This window comes from Pavona decussata, unplaced genomic scaffold (assembly GCF_977016875.1).
Source record: "Pavona decussata unplaced genomic scaffold, jaPavDecu1.1 SCAFFOLD_84, whole genome shotgun sequence".
In the NCBI taxonomy this organism is placed as follows: domain Eukaryota; kingdom Metazoa; phylum Cnidaria; class Anthozoa; order Scleractinia; family Agariciidae; genus Pavona; species Pavona decussata.
Window position 1 is genome coordinate 1,035,001 of NW_028145502.1, and position 21,867 is coordinate 1,056,867.

Sequence of the window (21,867 nt, forward strand, 5' to 3'; positions counted from 1 at the left end):
AAAAAAGATATCCCCCTATACTCCTCCCCCATAGAATAGCATGGCCTGCGCATGTGTCGCCTGTTCATGTTGCATACTTCCTACACTGCCCCCTCCCCTTAGGAAGGCCTGATACTTAGGAGTACATTCTTCCGCAGAAAAGCCGAAACCTTCACTGAACTTCACAAGAATTAGCATTGACCAGCCTGACACACAACCGGAAAAGAAAAATATAACCATGCCGTTTCCTGTTTACCCAACCCGTTTTGTGGAGTCTTTACAAGGGATATTTGATCAAGCTAACACAGTTTGACGTGTACTGTCCTGGTTTTTTTTAGCTGATCAGACTCAAGTCGCAGAACAGGATGAAATCTTTACCCCAAATTTCCGAGCTGCACACCGCAAGCAGAGTTGAGTATTGGAAAGCTAGCAGGGTGCACAAGTTGTTGTTGGCTGTTGTTAGCTGGTCTTATTTCCCTCAGTAACCGCCATTTTTCTCTCTTTGAAAACAAAAGGGAGTATAACTTCGTATGTTATGAAACTTTGAGAAGAAAACGCTAGATTTTCATCCGAATTAAATCCGAAAATATGAGGCGATTTAGGCCTAGCTTCTGAGTCGGATACGGTAACCGCACGAACGGTTGGGTGCCGCTCGATTACCGTGTAGCACGAAAATTTTGCGGGAGTTTTATTTTGCGGATTGGCGATTTTTTGTGGTTTGCGGGAACAAATTTTTGCGGTTCGAGATGACTGAAATTTCTACTGGGAACTAATTTTTGCGATGCTCTGGTTCAAGCAGCAGAAAATTTAGTGGAACAAACCTGAATATGTTCAACTTTTATTGAAACGGTCAATTGAGTCACAGTTCACTCTAGTTACGAATGAGAGACATATCACTGTCATACCTCACTGCGCAAAGGAAATGAACAACAAAACAAAAAGCCTACCCCTACCATGCACAGCCAAACACTGTTTCGTTATAAGAAAGCAGTATGATTTTTGAATTACCGCAGCTGAAACCTTTCTAGGCATACAGAGGGGCTTTCGAGTGAAAGATGTACTCCAGCTAGTATACAACTTTGAGACCTAACTGGGAGTGGCCTGCTAAAATGCAAAACTATGCCCTATTGTAACGCAATGAGACAGACTCAGTCGATAATAATAACATTATTGTTCAGTTGAACTTCTGCACTTCTGTGCAGGCCGCCGCAGATGCGCCACTAGAACATGGTTGGTCTGCTGTATGATTCAAGTCTGTGCGTTCCTGCAGATGACCCATTCGTGACAATCTAATGTACTGAATTGCTTTACTCTTGACAGCTCTAGTTGCTTTTTCCAATGAAAAATCATGTTAATGTTCTTGTTTTTAAGTCCAATGTATATCGCTCCAGTGGCATAAGTCTATTAAAAGCGCACATGTTTTAAATTTGACTGAAGGGAGTTAATTTTTGCGGCGTTTTATTTTGCGGGTGTTTTTTTCTGCGGGAACTAATTTTTGCGGATCGAGGCCAATCCGCAAACTTCGCAAAAATTAGAACCCGCAAAATTTTCATGCTACACGGTAGGTCAGAACTATATTAGGTAACCTAAAACTTTATGTTCACAAAACAGTTGAGTGAGCCCCGGGGAGGGGGCATACAAAACTCGATCATGACATAGCGCCCCGGTACTGCATTGTCTACCGTCAACAAAGCAAATCTTACGGACCTAATCAACCGATCCGCGGCCGCGATTAGCTTAGTTTACATTCGCCACAACAATTACAAGGATAATAACAGAGGATAACAAAATCAAAAGTAAGTGGGAGGGGCGGGGGGCGGGGAGAGGGGGTGGCAGGAAGGAGAAAGGAACGAAACTTTCGTCCCATTTAACTCCGTCAAGGTAAACTACAAATTACACAATAAGTGGATTTCATTGCCACCATGTTGGGGGTAAAAACAAGAAAATTTGCTCACATAGCTTGCATAAAAAATCTTATTGTTCCATAACACCACCAACATGGCCGCCATGACGTCACATGCAATCAACCTATAGAGGTTATAGACAATACACAAGTACACAATAGACTATTAAAAACAAACACAATAAGCGAAATGAAGGACTATAGGTTCCCGTTTAGACAAATAGGGGCGTTGTATAAAACAAAAGTTTATCAAGGTTTTAATTTAAATATTGCGCATTCTCGACCCCCGGGATCTTCTCTTTTTTGCGCATGACTGACGCAGCCTAAGGTCTACTGTGCATTGCGTAAGTCTCCCTGCAGGCAGCTGGCAGTTTAGGAAATCGAAAGGATTTTCAACGAGCAACAACCGGTGAGTTACTTTCGATTTGTGTACCTCTAGCTCTCGGTATCACATATTTTAAATGTATTTAACCTCCTTTTAGTGCATTTTGTGTCCCATTGGCTTGCTACGAGTCGCATAGTCTGTTTATGAATACCCATACCCAAGTTCCAAAATTACGACAAATTACGAAATGCACACAAGCTGATACAACTGATACATCAACCTACAAGTTTCATTTCACGCTTTGAACAGCTTCTCACTGCCTTGTTTTTCCATCCGCCTCAATGTACACAGCTCTAGATGACTGTCACACAACGACGACAAAGCATTAATTTGTATTTTTTTATCCCGGCCCGGCCCGGCCCGGGGCTGCCGTCCATAAGTCGAAGTTTGACAAAGGTTAGCGTTTTAAGCTCACAGCAGTTCGACAAACACGTTTACATATACGTCTGCTTCGGACAGGTAAATCGTGTGAGCATCGACTCTGGGACAAACGTCTCACTTTAGCTAACGACACCGGAAGAACAGATTTTTGCCCGCGGGCTTAGAATTCTGAGAATTGGGGTCGAGACTTGTAATGTCCACGCTTGACCCGGTGGTGGAACAAATTGAAGTTGCTATTCTGGCGTCGACCGAACTTGAATTGTGTCGACTAAAAATTGTGTGGATCATCTCATTTGTTTCATATTTTTATACTCTCAACCAAGAGAGGATCAAGGGTCTCAACGTATTGTGACTATTACGCTTTTGATTTAGACCAGGTCAACCGGGCTTTCAATGAAGCGTTGAGACAGTGTTGAGAGCATAAAAATGCAAATGAGACGTAGAGGATCTTTGTTTACGTGTTAAAATAGCCTCAATACCTGCTCATTACCAGCATTAGCATAAACAACAAACGTAGACAGCACAGCAAACGTAGTACTCTCATAAAATTTGAGCATGATCAGTTAAATTAAATAGTTTTTGAGCAATGAACCTTAAAAGTATCAAGATTTTAGAAAACGACCGAACATAAAAAGAAGAAATTAAGGTTAAACGATGGACAAAAGAACGATGCATTGTTCTTAAAGCTCCGCTCGGCCAAGATTTATTTGCTCAATGCGGTGCCTATAACTAGAACGTTCGTTTGAGGAGCCATGTCAAAGATTCGGGTTTCGTGTTTTATCACGGGTTCTAAACTCAGGTGCTGTAAGCACTAATTCCACGAAATAATAAAAGCACTCATCCGTATTCATCTGTTTCTCGGTATTTTTCGTGGGGAGGAATGAGTGACGAGCCTAAAGCGTATCTGCATATAACGCTGGAGGCTGCGTACTTCGGACTTGTTCCCTGGCGACCAACTGTTAGTCAAAGAGCCCGAGGGCTCTGGCAACGAGATTCTTACAAACGTTTACTTTGGCAGCGGATTTGAAGAAAATCGTGGGCCCGAATAACACAATTGCCAAAAAGGAGCGGTAAACCATTCCGTTTTTAAATCAATTAATCAATCAAAGCATTTATTTATGTATATTTCTCTTGATACATTATTATTTAGGGTGCGTTCGATTGACCCTTTTATTCCGGAATAGAAATACATACAATGATGGCTAGAAATCCCTCGTAAGAGGCTTTTGGATTTACTGAAATACAAAATGGCATTTCATTTATCTTGTGTCAGCGAAAGTTTGTACAAATCAGTCTTACCAAATTTACCTAAAAAGAGAAATCTAACAGCTATTCCGCTTATTCTTATTGCGGAATACGGTCAATCAAACGCAACGATATATTACGTAGAACGAGGAAAAATGAAAAATGACTAAATCTGTACTGCCTGGAGTCTGCGTTTTAACATATCCGACCTCGTCCCAAGTTTAAACACCTTACGGTTCTCCGTTTTAAGCTGAAGCAATCCAACACTTCTGGATCATGAGTGACCGACTGACTGAAAAGGAGAACGCCAGTGAAAGGGGTGGTGGTAAACTCGAGTTTGAAGGAACAGCAATTGAACGGGAGCCTCAAATGTTTGTTTTTCATTTTACTTTTCAAAACATCGTATTGCATTTCTCGAAACGCTTTCACAGATGATAGTAAAATGTTTGTGGTCAAGATAAAGCGAATGCGTTTCTTTTGTCGCGCTAACTTTTTTATATTTGTTCGTAACTGTAAATGAGCGTAAAGCGTGGTAAATGTTCTGCATATAACTGCTGATCATTTTGTGATAAGCATGCAAGTATCTGTTGTCAGATGGAAAAATAGGTACTGGGATTTCCTTGAAAAATATCGATACTTGCGTAGAAATATCGCTTGTTCGATCCCATTCGATGCTGCTTACAAAAATGCCAGATATGGGTTAATATCGTGCTCGTATCGGATCGATTTGAAAAAACTGGTATCGGTCCAACCCTAAGTTTTTGATCGCAGATCAAATCGTAAACTGTAATCATTGGGTGTCAAGGTTCATTCACGTGACCAAAATGGATGTCATTTATTGGCTGCTCACTTATGGATTCCCGCTCCTTGTTCCCCACACGAGAAGAAGAAACGAAGTTGATGAGGCCATGAATTATACTTAATAGTTACATGCAACAATTAGATTTGTTATTCATTGCAGGACCTATGCATTAGACAACATGACGACCGAAATAAAATACACCAAGCGTTTCCTGGACCTGAATATGAACTCGTCCTTGGAAGATTCGAAAATGGCCTATGATGAAATGGCTTCCTGTTGGGATCAGGTAAATATGAAAGTAAAATTAATTAGAATGATGTATTATTCAGTAATAACACAGGCAAACTCGGAAAAAGAAATTCCGAGTGCTCCTATCAGAAGTCGAACCTAAGACCTCCCAATTGCTAGTTCGGATGCTCTACTACTGAGCTACAGGAGACTCGTGGGAGCTAAGGCCATTAAACTAGGCTCATGGGACAAACTGACTGTAGGAAAACTGAACAGTGTACTGTTTCTGTGAAAAGCAAAGGAAGGATAATTAGCAATTATTCCACGAGTGCGTGTTGGATACGAGATGATATATGGCCAAAAGAATGCCCGCACCACGGACAAGCTAAGAAGATGTATTTCCTCTCTGCAGCGTTGCAGGGTCTCGTTTTAGTCCAACGTGGTGCACATGGAGTTTTGGGTCTGTTTCGCATCCTTCTCACCAAGCTGTGCGCCGCTGTTTTCCCGCTCTTTCCACAAAATGTGTGGGCGCTTGTGGACGAGGCAGAACAAAGGCGGTTCCAACTTTCGCCAACACCTTTGATCAGCTTTAATGTATGAATGGCGCAACCTTACCACGCCTTTGATGCGAGTTAGAGGTGAACAAGGCAAAGTTTCCTTGCATTATTTAAACATTTGTTTGTTGTTGTGTTTTAGATCAGTGATAACGTGGGCTACAAAGGTCATATCCTGTGTGTTGAGGCATTTGATCGAGCCATGAAGTCAACAGACGTGTATCCAAACCCCAGGAAAGACATGAAAATCTTAGATGCTGGAGCAGGAACCGGAGGGATTGGTATAATGTTGAAAGCTCGGAGTTACACCAACGTGGACGCTCTGGATATTTCTCAAGAAATGCTGAATTTAGCGGCGGAAAAGGGGCTGTACAAGAAACTCATCTGTGCTCCCTTGTCCGACACGCATATGGAGATGATAAATACCGCTGAATATGACATCGTATTTTGTGCGGGCGTCATAGTGTATGGCCAAGTGAAGCCTGGGGCGATCGAACAGTGTGCGCGTTTTGTAAAGCCTGGTAAGTGAGTCAGTTTTTTTCTAGTCAGAGAGGGGAACCGAGAGAGAGAGAGGAAGGGGGGGGGGGGGGGCGGTGATGTCAGCGGGGATCCATCCCCGACTTGACGGTCCCCATTCTCTGGATGTCTAAACAATTTTTTTTTTGGAAAAAGAGATATCATACTGGCAGCTTATATAGCAAGAAACCTTGATTCTAGTTTCTAGTTTGTCGAAAGGCAACTTTTGAATTTAGCGGCCATTAAACGTATTGTAAAAGCGGTAAGGACGTTCGTGTATGTTCTACTCTACGTGACACCTCAGACGAAGAGCGGAGGGCGCGTTTCATCGCCTAGCACCCCCTCACCCTCCCCCCACGCGCTTCCTTGCGTCCTTCCACCCCCAGAGTGATCAATATGTAACTTCTTCTTACATTATCAATACATTGTCAACCAGACAGGTGATGAGAATAAAGAAAATCATCAACTAGGTGATATTGTTTTATGTAACACCAAATTCTGTGAACCAACTTTAAAAGAAATGTATGCCAGTCAGTCAGGAGAATTAACATTCAGATCATGGGAGTGAAAAGGTTAAGCTGGCGTTTGTTCATTCACCTTGAGGCCACTGGATGGGATGCTGTTTGCCCGACAACCGCCTTAACCCTTTCCCGACCAAGAGTGCCATATGGCACAAGACGCAATTATGAGCTCAGTATTTGGTCAATTTGTGTGAAATTTGCACAACCAAAAGATCTTTGAAAGATCTATAAATTGAAGGCATAAAATCATGCCCCCCTCCTATATGAGACTTGATTTACCACCCCTCAAACTTTTGGATTTTTTTTCCTTTGTACGTTAAAGGTTCAGTTGATATCTTACAACAAGCAATGCACTGAGAGCTGTACATTAAGCTATAGTTTAGGGGGATACCCAGTATGTACAACGAATAAGAAAACTTTCAATGTTTTTCTTCTTTCGTCCATCGTCCATCTCTGTTGGTGTGATTTATAGCACACCCCAGAAAATACCTTTTAAATGGTATATCACATGTGGTCTCGCAGTTCATAGTTAGCGATTAAGAAAAATTTGCCATTTCCCTTGGACGGGAAAGTGTGAAAAAGACGTTAAACACTCCTTGCCAAGCCTTATAGCTTTAAAACTTGACGAAGTTTTCCTTGTGTCATTTTTTTCAGGCGGGCTTTTTATTTTCTCTATCCGCTGTGACTCGTATGACCCAGTGGAGTACGGTTTCAGCGCAACCTGCAAAAAATTAGAGGAATCCGGAAAATGGAGTCTGGTACTCAAAGAGAAACGCGAGCTTCACGCCAACCCGAACGAGGAACGACTACGCTACTGTTACTTGATAACTTACAAAGTACTGCAGTGAAGTGTTAAGAAAACAACGGCACCTTTCATCAAGACCTGCAGTTTTACTGGACTGTGTCACTTTGACATTGTGAAACTAGAAGCAGTCTATCTTTTCTCTCAGTGATAATTAAACAACGTATCGATGCCAACGATACTGGATTCCCTTGAAAAATATCGATGCCTGCCCAAAATATCGGTAGTTTGCATACTGCCCACGTGACCGGCTGAACAGTTAATGGCGTGTATATTCCATGTTACTAGTATATTCCCTCCTTAGGTTAGGAGTAGCAACAATGTTGGCATGTGCCACGGTTTGCCGACTTCATACTTTATTGTTCCTGAGAGAAAAGTTGGGCTGCTTACACCATATTTGATTGTCGATAGGAAAAAAATATTAGAGGCTATATATTTAGAATTACATTTATGGCAAACGGCAGAATTGACCACGTAACCATATTTATCCTCGCTCGTTGATTAGTTTCCCAGTGAAGCTAATCATCCGTCATCATCATCATCGTCATCGTCATCGTCATCGTCATCGTCATCGTCATCATCATCATCATCATCATCATCATCATCATCATCATCTTTATTTAAACACGGTGTCACAATCATTTACGTTGAACTGAGTTCTTTTGCGTTGGGATCAAAAGTCAGAATTGTCCTGCACTATTCTCATCTATGCACTCATTTTTTCAAGAAAACATAAACGCGAATCTCTTGTGAGTCTTGCCCTCTTCTTCGTTGGCTCTACGCTCAGCTCACTGCTTGCCAAATGACGCCTTCGCCACCAGGCCCCAGTTGTTCAAAGAACGGATAACTTTATCCACTGGATAAGTCACTATCCAGCAGAGCAAATATACTCCACCTAACGCTTTAGGCAAGTTTTCCACACAATCCCATACTTAAATTTCACATTTGCTTCTACCCTATCTACAAATTATAGGGCTATCCGGAAAATCTTGCACACACTTTATTAGCTGGATAGTGACCTATCCAGTGGATAAAGTTATCCGTTCTTTGAACAACTTGGGCCAGGAAACTTAAGCGAAAACCAAACGTAGCGAAACTCAGCCTCGTGTACTAGCAGTTATATACCGATAATGAATTTACGTTGATAAATAAACGTTGCACGGTGAAACAGGCTTGCCTAGAGTTTGTCACTAATTAACTGCAAAGTTGTTTGTTTACCCGCAATTCAACGGGGGCACCAATCACAAACCCAGAGTCCTCAGGCTCTTTGACCAGCGGTTGGTCGCCAGGTATCGAAAAAAAAATTACTTTTGCGATTAGCTGCCCCTAACACCTCTGTATTGTTTTACTACAGAAATCCAGCGGTGAACAAATTCGAGTACCCCAGTCTCTCTCCGGGCGACCAACCACTGGCCAAAGAGCCTGAGGACTGGGTGCGAGATTTCTTGAGATTAATTGTTTTGAGTGGCTGTCCCGTAAAGGCTTGCATTGCTCTACCGGAGAAATCCTGCGGTTCCCCAGTCTCTCTCCTGGTGACTAACCGCTGGCCAAAGAGCCTGAGGACTATGGGTACGAGATTGGCGTATTCGTCCACTTGAAGTACGCACGAACTTTACCTCCCCCACCTTTTTAAACTCCATTGGGCCGGTGTTTCTATCAAGTCCTGCCTCTCAGCTTGTCTTGGTTAAATCCTTGAAGCTTTAAATGCGTTTCTCTTCCTTTCCAACCCACCTCTTTTCATCTTTTGGTGTTCTATTCTAAATCTTAGCACAGGTTCTTAGTTCCCTGTCGTCCTTCATCCGATAAAATTGCTTTCCACTTGTGGGTTGCATTCCAAAAAACTTTCAATTTAGAGCACCAAATAACTCAACATGAAAAGCTCTCGTGCAGTCTTACATGCGGGTAAAATAGCCCATTTTACAGTTGTGTTCTTAGTGACCTGGCCTTAGATTGAAAGCGAGGCTGGGGGTGACCTTGTTTTGATACAAATCTCACTGCTTTTCATATGTAGATCATGCTGTTCTTATGCTAACTGGTTTGCATTTACATATGAAAAACAGTGAGGCCTGTATCAAAACAAGGTCACCCACAGCCTCATTTCCAATCAAAGGCCAAGTCACTAAGCACTCAACTGTAAAATGGCCTATTCAGCAAGTTTACATAGCCTGAGTGACCAGGCCGTATATGACGTCACAATGTTGACTGGAAGCACAATAGACCCGCAACATTGGAAACTGAATAAGACTAATAGACTAGGATCAATGTCGTTTATTAATAAAAATAGAAATCTTTTCTTTTTGTTACAGAACTCTGATATTTTTAAATATTACATTCTATTTACAATGCAATACATATATTATCTTGCGGACGCAATACAGTGGAGCCTCGATTTAATGAAGTGCCAAGAGACTAGGGGAATTGGTTCGTTATATCGAGGTTCTATTCCATACATTTTAAAAGGCCGGGCTGGAGAATATCGTTTGTTTTACCAAGGACTTCGTTATACAGAGGTTCGTTAAATCGAGATTCCACTGTAGTTATGTCGACAGCGATTTCAAGGACGCGCGAAACAAACTTTTCTTCAGAGCTTCCCGTTAACTCGTGGCCATGTTAATTGTTGCGTCCGCTACGTGGCTAATTATGGCTGCCTTAATCATATTTACAGAAAATTGTGGATTTGTACAGGACTGAAGTCCCAAAATTTACTCTTTGTACAGAACTTATGAAACATTTTCATTAAAATTTTTCCAACATTTTGTTTCAATATAAATCTATCGAACAACCAATTATCGGCACCAAACAGAGACCTTTTCGCAGAAAAAAATAATCCCCAGTTCTTCAAGCGATACAGTGGAATTTCAGAACCTCGAATCATGCATTATAGAAAACATGAACACACTTCACAGAGGTTATTTGGGTTGTCACGCGACGCTAGAGATTTAGCATCGCCTATACGGGGAACGCGAACGGCACAAATGACCACGTGACCACGATTTTCCCGTCATTTTTCGCGTTTGACGGTTGCCGTTTCTACGTGAAAACAGGCTATTTTGCGTTTGCCGTCTACGTGAGAACTACGTAAGTATTTCCTCCTTTTTTTTATCCATATAAGCCGTTAATTGTTGAAAACTAGTACCCCAATAATTTTTCTGGCAAGTCATACTAGGGCAAATTAAGTTTCATGTTAACATATAAAATTCCTTCATAACTCACTCCTTACCGCACTTTTTTTCATGAACTTACCACAGTGAGTCTCAAAACAGCTTCATTGAAACTCGCCAAATTAAAGCTAAAGTCAAAAGATTCACGCTATTTTACGTTAAACGTGAAACGGCAACGCGATGCTAAATCTCTCTAATATCAGTGACATTGCACGACAACCTGGTTGACGCGATCAAGCCGAAATCAATTGCCCGTTCAGAAGTTTATAAAGGGACTGTGCCCCAGTTTACAAATTGTTCGTCATATGAAGAAATGAACGCCATCACCAGAAAGATCACATAAAAATTAATAAGTTTATCAAGTTTGGTTATGTTTCATTGCGTGGTAACCAGGCTGTCACCTGTCAAAGGTCGCCCAAATTCCATACAAATGTCTCTAATTCGAAGATGACGACCCCTAAATCGATAGGCTCGTTTTTCCAACTTTAGAAAGCCTTTTACATAGTTGCAATCTAACGACAGAACCTCAAACTTGGTAAACTGGCTAACTTTAACGTGGTCTTTCTTGTGACGGACTCCAATTTCTGATGAAATGAAAATTTAAAAACTCGTCCCCAGTTTTCACTTGAATTTCGGAACGGGCAATTGGCAAACTATAGTTCAGAAAAAATTAACTTTGCCAAATATTATTTCGCGTGTGTAAGGCTCGCCTATAGAGTTTCTTAACATGCTGTCACACTACTTTAATTTATCAGAGGAATTAACGCACAATTTTCCGCGACGTTATTGCTCTGGAACGTTCACTTCCGCAACGCTAATTTCTGTTATTCATCCCACAAATTCTTCGGCAAGAGCAATTCTAAATTTAAAAATGAATTCCACTGTATTGCCTAATTTTGATGAATTGGTTTCCCAGCTCTTGTATCCCTTTCGTCAAAATACTAATTCTCCACACCTGTCTTAATACATATCTATAGGATAAGTTGGGAGAATTTCATCTTGGCGATCAATTTTTCGTTCTGACGTATAATTTAAAAAACAATCTTTAAAACAAAATTAACATTAATATAAAGTTAATTTAACTCCAAGTTATTTATTATTGGTATGATAGAGCCGTTTCCAATTCTTGGTTTTCACATGACGTCACAAAAAACTGAAATTCATAACTAAACACAATTTTGGGTTTTTATCTTCATCACATATAAGAAAATCTAAATTTCCATCGGCTTGCTTGTTTTCAGCAGGATAGCATTCTTTGTTTTGAAAATAGAGCAATTTGAATTTTAGATTTTTGCGCAGTGCGTGACAGAAGGATTGCTGCTCTAAACATGTCACGTACAAGAAAACATCGATTCGCCTCGTGTTTTTTTTAGGTCTGATCAGCTAACATGTAAAAGAAGCGTTAATGTCAATGTGTGAAAGTTCAGCAGAGAAAAGAAAGGCTTTGAAATAGCCAAGGTAAACTCCAGATGTTTTTTTGCTGGTTTCCGGCCGCCATGTTGGCGTCCCATACAAAACTCTGTAATTTTCCGTGGTACATTTTCTCGAATATCTCGATTAGGAGATATCGCACAGCCCTGTGGCTTTCATACGTTGTTTATGTATCACTCTTCTACAACATATCAATTTCTTGACTTTATCTATTGAATGGTTGAGGATTTTATTTTTTCACTTGCGTGACGATGTGTGAGGTGAAAACCACCTATTGAGTGTCGTAAAACCAAAACCAAAGTAATTACTCTGGCCAATCGCAACAGACCAATCAGAATTCGACGCAAATACATGTGACTGGTGCCAAGCGCGGGAAAACGCGTGCGGCGAAAACACGATTGGTTTGGGTTTGGATTCCCATTGGTCGAGAAAGTGGCGCGAGTTTTGTTAACCATCACAGAGCGTAGTAATGCAAAACCAAAGCAAACGCGAAATTACTTTCGACATTCAATTGAAAACCGCTCTATCACTGATCCAGAGTGCATTGTTGGTGACCTTACTGGCTCCTAAAGTTTCTTGCGTTACATCACACGGGTGATGAAAAAGTGGATGCCGGCATCCATCCTTCCAAGTATCCAAGAAAATGAATATTCTATACAACCTAATGAGTCTTTTGCCTCACCAGCACCACCTGATACTCCCCTCCCTGGATCAAAGAACGACGTACTCCTCCGTGGGTGGGGAGCAGCTTAATGACCCTACATTTGGAGCATCACCTAGTCCAGTCCTAGCCCCTCCGCCGTCTGTCACGCAGGACTGGACCCGAGCACTGCCTTGCGTTTTCTCGAGCTCAAACTCGAACCCAGATCTCGTGCTCTCTAGAAGGCTCTCGGACAGGTTTGCACTGCGTACCACGCTATCTGGCGCCATGGGTTTGCGATGTGATGTAAAAATAAACATGGGGTAGTCCCCACGTTGCATTGGTGGCCGTAAAACCTGGATAAAGGAAATAAAGGCAAGGATAATCCTTTTTATTAAAAACTGAATCATTGTATAATGCAATTCGAGGGATTTGATTGGCTTAGCGGCCATGGTATATGAGCCATTATACCATGGCCGAGAAATGGCGACCATTAAAATTGTCTTCTGGTTGTTCTTGCACAGCGAAATCAGTAAGATCTAGCAATATTTCTTGATTGTTTTTAATAAAACAATTATTCCACTTGCACTTGTTGGATATGAGATGATTATAGCCAACTCGGCGCTACGCGCCTCGTTGGCTATGTATCATGTCATATCCAACGCACGCTCGTGGAATAATTGTTAATTGTCCCAGCCTTTAAGCTCCAGTCTAGCTGTCTCTCTCGCGTTATCGTTGTGACTACGATCCCTCCATCTCTTCGCGCAGGGAGAGTCAAGCGAGAAGGATACGACAGTATGGTGTACATGAAAAAGTCAGCTGCCGCGCGAAAACAAGATGCCCGAGTTTCCACGCAGAAGGCAATTTTAGCGCGCGAAAATAAGATGTGCGAGTTTCTACGCAAAAGGCAATTTTCGCGTGCGAAAAGATGTCCGAGTTTCCACGCAGAAAGAAATTTTCGCGCGCGAAAACAAGATGTCCGAGTTTCCGAGCAAAAGGAAATTTTCGCGCGCGAAAACAAGATACCCGAGTTTCCACGCAGTCTTCCCCTCACCGCCCAGGAGACGGTGAATTGTTCTCCAAACATTACCCGTTACCCTCCCCCCTCCCCCCTCCCCTTTCTTACTACAATGATAAGAGGGGAAAAAAGTGCTTACCTCTGTTGTCTGTTGCCTAAACCGCTCAAAGTCAGCCTTTGAATCACAATAAAAGCCTATAGTACAGGAAGGATCCATCTTCTTGAATGACATTGTGCGAGGCTGGATACTGTGGAATGACTGAAACATAACAGTAAACGGTTTTAATTTAAATGTTATAAAAAAGAATTCTGAACTTTTCTGCGATCAACTTTTGGAAGCTACAATTAGCTATGTTTAAGAAAAGCCCATCAATTGTAAAAGAGAATTGTTATTAATCACCTCTGTAGGAAAATCATCACGTGACATATCCACTGCTGACTGACAGTAATGAGGATCTAAACAAACCATTTTGTCATCTGTTGAAAAAAAGAGGTAATGTAGAAACACATGTCAACGAGATATAATGTTGTACACATTTAACTGGTTGGCTTCAAATGATGATGATGATGATGATGATGATGATGAGGACAATGGTGATGATGACGACGAGGTGATGATGACGAGGACAAGGATGATGATGATGATGATGATGATGATAACGATGATGATGACAATGATGATTTTTTCTCTTGGCTCCAAATTATTATGTGCTGTGATTATTACTTCATAATAAAGTGGATGACGACTTAATGTCATTACTGAAACTAACAGGTAATTAATCAGACAATGTGGGCTGCGGGGAAAAACAAAGAAAGTCAAGCAGTCTTTTGATCCCAAGAAGTCCAGATTACAATAACATTCCACCCTTTATCCATCCTCAACAGGCCTGAAATAATACTAACTTGTAGGACAACTAAGAGAATTTCCACACCTCAAAAGTGAATGTAAGAACAGTTAAAAAGAAAGACTTCTTGCAATAAATAAGACTGGAAACAACAACCACCATCAACAAAGTTTTCTTACCTTGAAAACCAACAAAATAAAGAGAATGTTTTGGTCGACCACCAATGATTCCAATACAATGATCTAGAGTAAAAAGAGACTGAAGGAATGCAGTGTGATTAGTTTGATGCAGTCCAATAGTATAAGTACAAAGCTCAGTAAAATTGTTTACCTCCCATTAGGATTAAATATACTTGAAGTAACAACAGGACAATGTTTTTTCTATTTCAAAATAGCGTTTTAATCTCGCCGACAGCAATGGAGAAATAGATAAATGACTTTATTTGAGTGTCAAAAAATTTAACCATTGTAGCCCTAACTGGGGACACTATAAATCAGTGAAATAAATATACAAACTGAACATAACATTAGTTAAAAATCCCAACTGGTGGGAATTAAACCAGTTATGTGTTTACCAAGCATGACCTTGGATTTTAAAACAGGGCTACCTTGAAACAAATCCAAGTGGTCAGTGCATGATTGGAACCCTGGGACCTCTGGATTACAAGTCCTGCGCACTAACCACTGAACTACTCCATCTTCTTAACCATGGTCAACCGACACCCTTGAAGAAACTTAGGAAGACAAGTTGATGTCCACATAGTGAGACTTCATTTGGTCCAATGACAGTTTACTTCTTTGGACACAGGAGAAGGCCTCAAGTTTAACCTGAGGTCTTCCAGTTACCACCGAGCATCTTATTTTCTTTCAATCACATTTCAGTAGAAAATAACAAGGCTTGCTTGCAATTTTCCTTATACAAAATATAGCTTATTGCTCTTATTCAATGCATTGTAACACTGCCCAAATACAGTCATGGCGCACTGAATGTTCATTGTCAGTAGTCAACAGATATCTTACATTGTTATTCAACACATTGTAACACTGCCCAAACATGGTCAAGGTGCATTGAATATTCGTCATCTGTAGTCAACATATATTTATCCTGTGCTACTGGTAATTTTTTGTGCATGGGATAAAAATGATCATCTCCAGCTTTTCTGCAATAAAACTATCCTTTGTTATCAAATCCCAATGTGTTGGATAATAAAACAATTATCCTGGTCAATCTTGCGGAATATTCCCTGATTTTAGCCAACTTGGCCTACATACTCTTCGTCTTAGCATCAGGCAATTCTGTATGATTTTGCAGGATAATACTGTATATGTATTTGTTAGATTTCTTACCTTTACACAAGGTATATAAATGGGATTTAGTGCTTCACCTCCAAGTCGAACAGGAACTAAAATTATAACAGACTGCCATCTGCCACCAGAGCAGTTCCAGTTATGCGTTCTACAACTTGTACAAAGACGTTCAACCTCATCTGTATAAACTGTGGACGTGTACAAAAAATAAACACTGAAGTTTACATTTTTAAAATTAATTTTATTATTTTTGGAGGTCCAAATTCTTCTCTCTTTGTACCCCTATTGGAGAAAAAGACCTCACAATCCCTAATTGTTTACTCTTCAAAACCAGAAAGAAATGTGTATTAATGTGTATACTTATCTACTGACTTATATTTATATTTACTAATTTATTCTAATTTTATTCATCTTTGTAATAATTATTAAGTTACACAGCCCACCTCGATTAGCTCTGCTATATGGGGGCTGTGTATTCCTGTAAAATATCTAAAATTGCTGTTGTTCATGTTGTTGTTATTAACAACCAAGAGAAGTTGTTCTTACTCATGTATGTAAAAAGTATTGCATTCGACTGTTCAAGTGAGTACCATTTTACTTTTGAAAGTGTATGTGTAAAACATCTATTCAATGTCTTCATTAAATTTTGGACCTCAAGATTTAGGGGTGGGTGGGTCACAGACAGTCAGACATTCTTACTTATTGTTATGTACCAATGAATCAAATTCTAGAAGTGTTGTATCCCACATTAATGTTGTGTAGATTTGGTTAAATAAACCTTTTTATAGGGTTTACCACAAACCTGTACAATCCTGAGCTACATAAATATTTATGTCATGGAGAAGAGGGTGTGTCCCACCTGCCATGGCAAGTCTGAAAAGAAAAAAAAAAGAAGCAAAATTAAAATATCAATAATAGTAGGAGGCATTTGCTAGGATCTTTTTTAGGTGACAGAAGGACCTCCCCTCTCCAAACACTCCTCTCAAACTCATAAATAATTCTAAATAAGCTTCACTTCCAGGAAAATAATGTCAAATCAATTTTTCAGTTCTTACAATCAATCAGGCTTCTCACTTAGAACTGGAAATTTTTGTCAGTGATTATTTATTTCATAATTCTCACAATCGTCATGGAAACCAGCATGTTAGCTTTTGTTGTTGGGCCTAGCATGATTTTTTAAAAATAAAGTTTTGCATACATCTTTACATGTTAAAAAAATGAGCAGGTTTGTTTTGTTGGGTTTAAAACCATGAGGCGCAAAATCAAAAACATTCCTGGAAAAGGGTGTGTCAAAAGAGTTTATAACAACATTCCCATACTTTTGTGAACGTTGGAAATTAGCATACAACAACGCATATTAATGAGGAGTGTTTAATTAGCTGCTAAAACACCGCATACTAATAAGGAGGGGGTTTATTGATATAAAGTCACTGCACATGATGTATTTTCGACCATTTGATAGGTCAATGGGTTATGACTTATTAAATAGTATTAATGAGTTTTTGAAATATTTTATAATTCTCACACTCCTCATAGAAACCAGCATGTTAGCTTTTATTTTTAGGACCAGCATGATTTTTTAAAAATAAAGTTTTGCATACATCTTTACATACCAGTAGTACATGCATTAAATTTCTGAAGCACCTTCCATTAACAACAGTCTTATTAATACTGAATTCAAAACAGAAGAAAGGCTGCACTTACCTAAGAATGTGAGCCACTGAAGCTGGTCCATACCAGTCACCTGCCTGTTTCCCAGTCTGTGTACCAATAGAGACAAGACGATGGAGAGAGAATGGACAGCGCTCCTCATCTTCTAAATCCCCAAAGAATCTAAGAATCTACAGAGGAAAACTATGTAATCTAGCATACCTGCATAACCTCAATAAACCGTTCTCCAAAATGGTGGCCGAAAATTCAAATAAGTTAAAATTAAAAACGTATACCCGCACTAGAAAGAGCGCTTCTACTTTAGTAACCCTGCAAAGTTTCAGCATATCAGGTGTATTATCAGCTAAGAAAATGTAAGTTGAAAAATGAAAAATTTACAGGCGTTTTTATGACTGGGGGTATGACGTATACCCCCAGTCATACAAATGTCAGTAAATTTGTCAAATTTCATCTTTTTCATTTCTAAGCTGATGTAACATCTAATACGCTGAAACTTTGCAAGGTTACTAAAGTAAAGGTGCTCTTTCCAGTGCTGGTATCAGTTTTTCATTCAGTTCAATTTTAACTCATTGAAAACTGTTGCCGCCATTTTGGAGAAGGGTCTATTGAATTCAGGAACATTATTTAAATTGTACAGACTAAGGCTAGCTGTGTTTCCTTTTTCTTTGTTTTACATTTTATTATTTGCATTTCTCTTGAATTTTGACTAAAATCAAACTTAATTTTTACAATAACTGCCCAACTTCCCTTCGCGCTGATTGGCTTGTAGCTATTGTCTTTAAGAGTACAGACAATAAAAATGACGACAGATGTAACACACGCGCTTTCTCAACAAAAAAAATAGCCAATTCCGCTCATACTTTTTTCATGTTATTGTAAAAAACAAATCGACGGCAGTTTTCTATGGTCTATACTCTTACAGACCATAAAATGACGCCATAAAATGTCCAAAACTTGACAGTGAAACCACTCGCCTTCCACTTGAGTTTTGAACATTTTTTTGACGTCATTTTATGGTCTATAAGAGTATAGACCATAGAAAAGTGCCGTCGATTCGTTAAGTACAGGATGACTTCAGAGACTAGATTCATGAATCCCTCTTAAGTTAAGATGTATCCTAAGTATTATTTGTCAACAAGTTTAACTTAGTGAATGTGATTCAAGCTGTTTTTATCATCAAACTCAACCCATTATTTTAATCGCAAAATTTACCTTCAACAATGAGTTCTTCCTGCAAGTAAGCCCCATAGAAAGCCCTCAGCATGTGCTGAGTTAATCTTTGGAAATGATAGTATTTTGGCTTAGATGCAAGTCAGTCAAACTCTTACTCACTGTTTTGTAGAAATGTTCTTGCTCTCTACTGTGACATCTTCCTGTCGTTCTCCACTCTACCAAAGCAATCACAACATTCATGAGCATACAATTCATTATTAAATTTAAAATACAGAGTTCAAAAAGGTAAGGTCAGTAAAGGAAATAATAGATTTAATATACAAGTCAGAATCCACAAACAAAAACGTTTAGCAGTGGTGGCGCAGTGGTGAGAGCACTCATCTCCCACCAGGATGGCTTGGGTTCAATTCCCAGAATCGATGTCAAATGTGTGTTGAGTTTGTCTGTGGTTCTCGTCCTTGCTCCAAGAGGTTTTTCTCCGGGCACTCTGGTTTTCCCCCCTCCTCAAAAGCAACACTTCCAACTTTATCCGAAATTACTTGTCCCGAATTAGTGCTCTGCGCTAAATAGATTGACACTAAAATAGAGTTATTTATTTATTTATTATTATTATTTTTATTATTTTATTATTACCTCTTTTAAGGAAGTGATAAACCAGCCCAGTAGCCACCATCATCTGTCCACTCCGTAACATACAACCCCAGCCGCAATCAGTGGTTAATGTGGAATCTCCAAGTTGCGGGATTTCTCGTCGATATGTCAACCAGATTAAAGAATGAAAGTCTCTCTGAAATTCATCCATGCTTAAAACCTTGCATTTTTCTGAGGAATGTACACCACTAAATTCTGTAACATTAGAAGAATCATTATTACATGTAGTGAGTATTACTAATCCTTCCATATCAAGATCCATGTTCACCTCACCGTTAGAACTCCATAATATCATTATATTTCTTATGAAACCAGTTCCAAGGAGAAATTTAAGACACTTCACCAAGGCTGTTGCCTAAGAAAAATTTCAGGAAGCCCACAAGGCCAAAAGCTGAGAGGTTAGGAGCCCAACATGTGAAGTGTTAGGTGCTGCTGCAAAACATAAAGGTGCCCAGAGCATTTTCTTGGGAGCCTCAGGCTGCCAGGCTCCTGTTAGGAAACAGCCTTGCTTCAATCTTATCTTTTGAATCATAATCATTTATTTTATTCTAATGACCTGATTGTATGTTTGATTAATTAATAGGCATCCATCAGTCTAAAAAAACAGGAGTCGCGCTCCAAATGTTTAATCCGATACAGCGTCAGGTGTGGCAGGACAAACCAATTCAGGAGTGACAGTCCTTCCCACACTGAGTGAAGGTGAAATCTGACGCCGGTCTGTCAGAAAGGTTTTGGGGCCTTTCTTCTCACTCTCTTCGCCTTGGACTGTTGGGCAAGCACCTCTTCAAACTAGTTTGATTAAGCAATAGTATAGTATGAAGAAAATCGAGGTGCTGGTCACCATGATGTGATAGGAATTCAGTTGCCTCATGTTACAGCTTTTATTAGCAGTTCCGTTTTAGTTTTAAATAATCGTTAATATTACTGTATTTACCATGATTCCTGGCATGATAACATCTTCCCAGGAGCCATATTGGCGAGTCTTCACTGAAATGCGCTTTAAAGGGCATAACAAAACCTTAAAAAGAAAGCAAAGCAGGTACAGTAAAGCGGGGTTCACAACGTATTTGTTCACAACAACTCAGACCTCTCAAGTCTCACGATTTTGCCGTGACACTCACAGTTTTCAGTTCAGTCTCACGATGAGACACAAAAATCTCATGATAAACAGTGTCACAAGCTGAGAGGATACAATTTTCTTCTATAATTTCATTTCTTTTGATTAGCACCTGTGTTTACTTGGTTTTGTCTGCTGGTCGATCAATCTTCAGCTTTTTTTACCTCAATCTTCAGATCTTTAGTGTCTTGAGGTTGAGAGGTCTGAGAACTCTATAGTGAGAGGAACTTAATGGACTATTGTGCCATTCCAGAAAATTCAGTCGGCGCAACATTTCACTGGCATAAGCGCTTGGTTGGGCCACTTGACATGGAACTTCAAAACTCTTAGCATGTCTTCAGCATGGGGCATACATGAATTGCACCCTGGCACCCATATAACCCCTCTTGAATGTGAGCCTGTGGACCCTTCAGGTCAGCTGTTTTGAGTTGCTCTTGGCTGTTAGCTTAGTACAATGTATTTCAAGGTGTTTTTATCATTAATTTTAAAGAAAGCTACGAGCTTGTATAGCTAGACCCATGCATGGATGTTTGACAATCATGCTCTCAGCTCAGTTACAACCCAAACATTTTTCGAATTCATTCAAATATAAGACTTAACTCTTCAGTTTGTGCTAAACAAGTAGACCCAGACGCGGCGAAATGAAAGGCGATAAGGTAGATTCTCTCTGAGGTCACCATGCCTGCATTCTTTCACAAGTACAAGCGAAAGAACTAAGTATTTGAGGTAGACTAGTCAATTCAATTTCATTTTTAATTAGCTTAAGCTCATATTTTCACTTACCATGACGCATGTTATTCCACATCGACATCAACCTTGTCTTCAGTTTTTCTCCATCGAATAACTCATCATCTTCGCTATCACTGCTTTCTTTATATTCCCTTGATTTCTGTCTCAGATTGTTTCTAAACCGGCCAGAGCTGGGGCTGTTTCTCCCAGCTGATGAGCCCGCCGCCATGTTTTTTTTTTTTTCGGGGACTTCTAGGGACCTCACTGGGTAACCCCGCTGAGACCTTTCTCCATATTTATCTGAGACCACGACCTCGTTCCCATTCCTTAGCAGTCTGGCCCCATTTGTTCAAAGAGCGGCTCGAATAAGCGCCGCGGCGCTTATTTAATTGTTCGTGTCTCCTGTGCGGCGCTTATTCGAGGGCGGCGCTTATTTGAGGGCCGCGCTTATTAAAAGGCTCATACCACAAAGCCAAAACATTTCCTTGCTGCAACAGTTACAGGGAAGAGAAAGAGGGAGGTTGGGCTTGTCGTACCGGCGAAGTTTACAGCCTTCACGCAAGAACTGAAGAACGCGAACATTTTGAAGAGAGAACTGAATGAAAGAGCATCAAGATATACTCACTTCGAACTGAAAAACATCACTATTGATGAAAATAAATTCCCATTGCTGGCTTAGAACCGCATTGCAGCGATTGCAGTGTATTTTTATCATTTTATGGAAATACTCAAATAAGCGCCGCACCGGAGCTGCGGCGCTTATTAACCATTCCGCTCCATGTGCGGCGCTTAATCGAGGGCGGCGCTT

The 21,867-nt window shown here is 40.1% G+C and overlaps 2 protein-coding genes across 3 annotated transcripts; one reads left to right on the forward strand and one right to left on the reverse strand.

Moving 5' to 3' along the window:
* The first annotated feature begins 2,136 nt into the window (after positions 1 to 2,136).
* LOC146475314 (methyltransferase-like protein 27) lies at positions 2,137 to 8,012 on the forward strand. Of its 2 annotated transcripts, none has more exons than XM_085115710.1 (4): positions 2,137 to 2,291; positions 4,855 to 4,981; positions 5,620 to 5,998; positions 7,169 to 8,012. In XM_085115710.1, the coding sequence occupies exons 2-4, from the start codon at positions 4,874 to 4,876 to the stop codon at positions 7,360 to 7,362; spliced, it is 681 nt and encodes a 226-aa protein (XP_084971836.1). In that variant the 5' UTR covers positions 2,137 to 2,291; positions 4,855 to 4,873; the 3' UTR covers positions 7,363 to 8,012. The 2 variants fall into 2 exon arrangements, with proteins under 2 accessions (XP_084971836.1, XP_084971835.1); XM_085115709.1 differs by lacking the exon at positions 2,137 to 2,291 and adding an exon at positions 3,569 to 3,718.
* Positions 8,013 to 12,204: 4,192 nt separating this feature from the next.
* Positions 12,205 to 21,328, reverse strand: LOC146475315 (cysteine protease ATG4C-like). Its single transcript, XM_085115706.1, has 11 exons — positions 21,114 to 21,328; positions 20,148 to 20,231; positions 19,196 to 19,408; positions 18,722 to 18,777; positions 17,423 to 17,559; positions 16,521 to 16,591; positions 15,758 to 15,906; positions 14,591 to 14,669; positions 13,967 to 14,043; positions 13,706 to 13,825; positions 12,205 to 12,904 (listed from the first exon to the last, which is right to left on the reverse strand). The coding sequence occupies exons 1-11, from the start codon at positions 21,286 to 21,288 to the stop codon at positions 12,620 to 12,622; spliced, it is 1,446 nt and encodes a 481-aa protein (XP_084971832.1). The 5' UTR covers positions 21,289 to 21,328; the 3' UTR covers positions 12,205 to 12,619.
* Between the last annotated feature and the right edge of the window lie 539 nt (positions 21,329 to 21,867).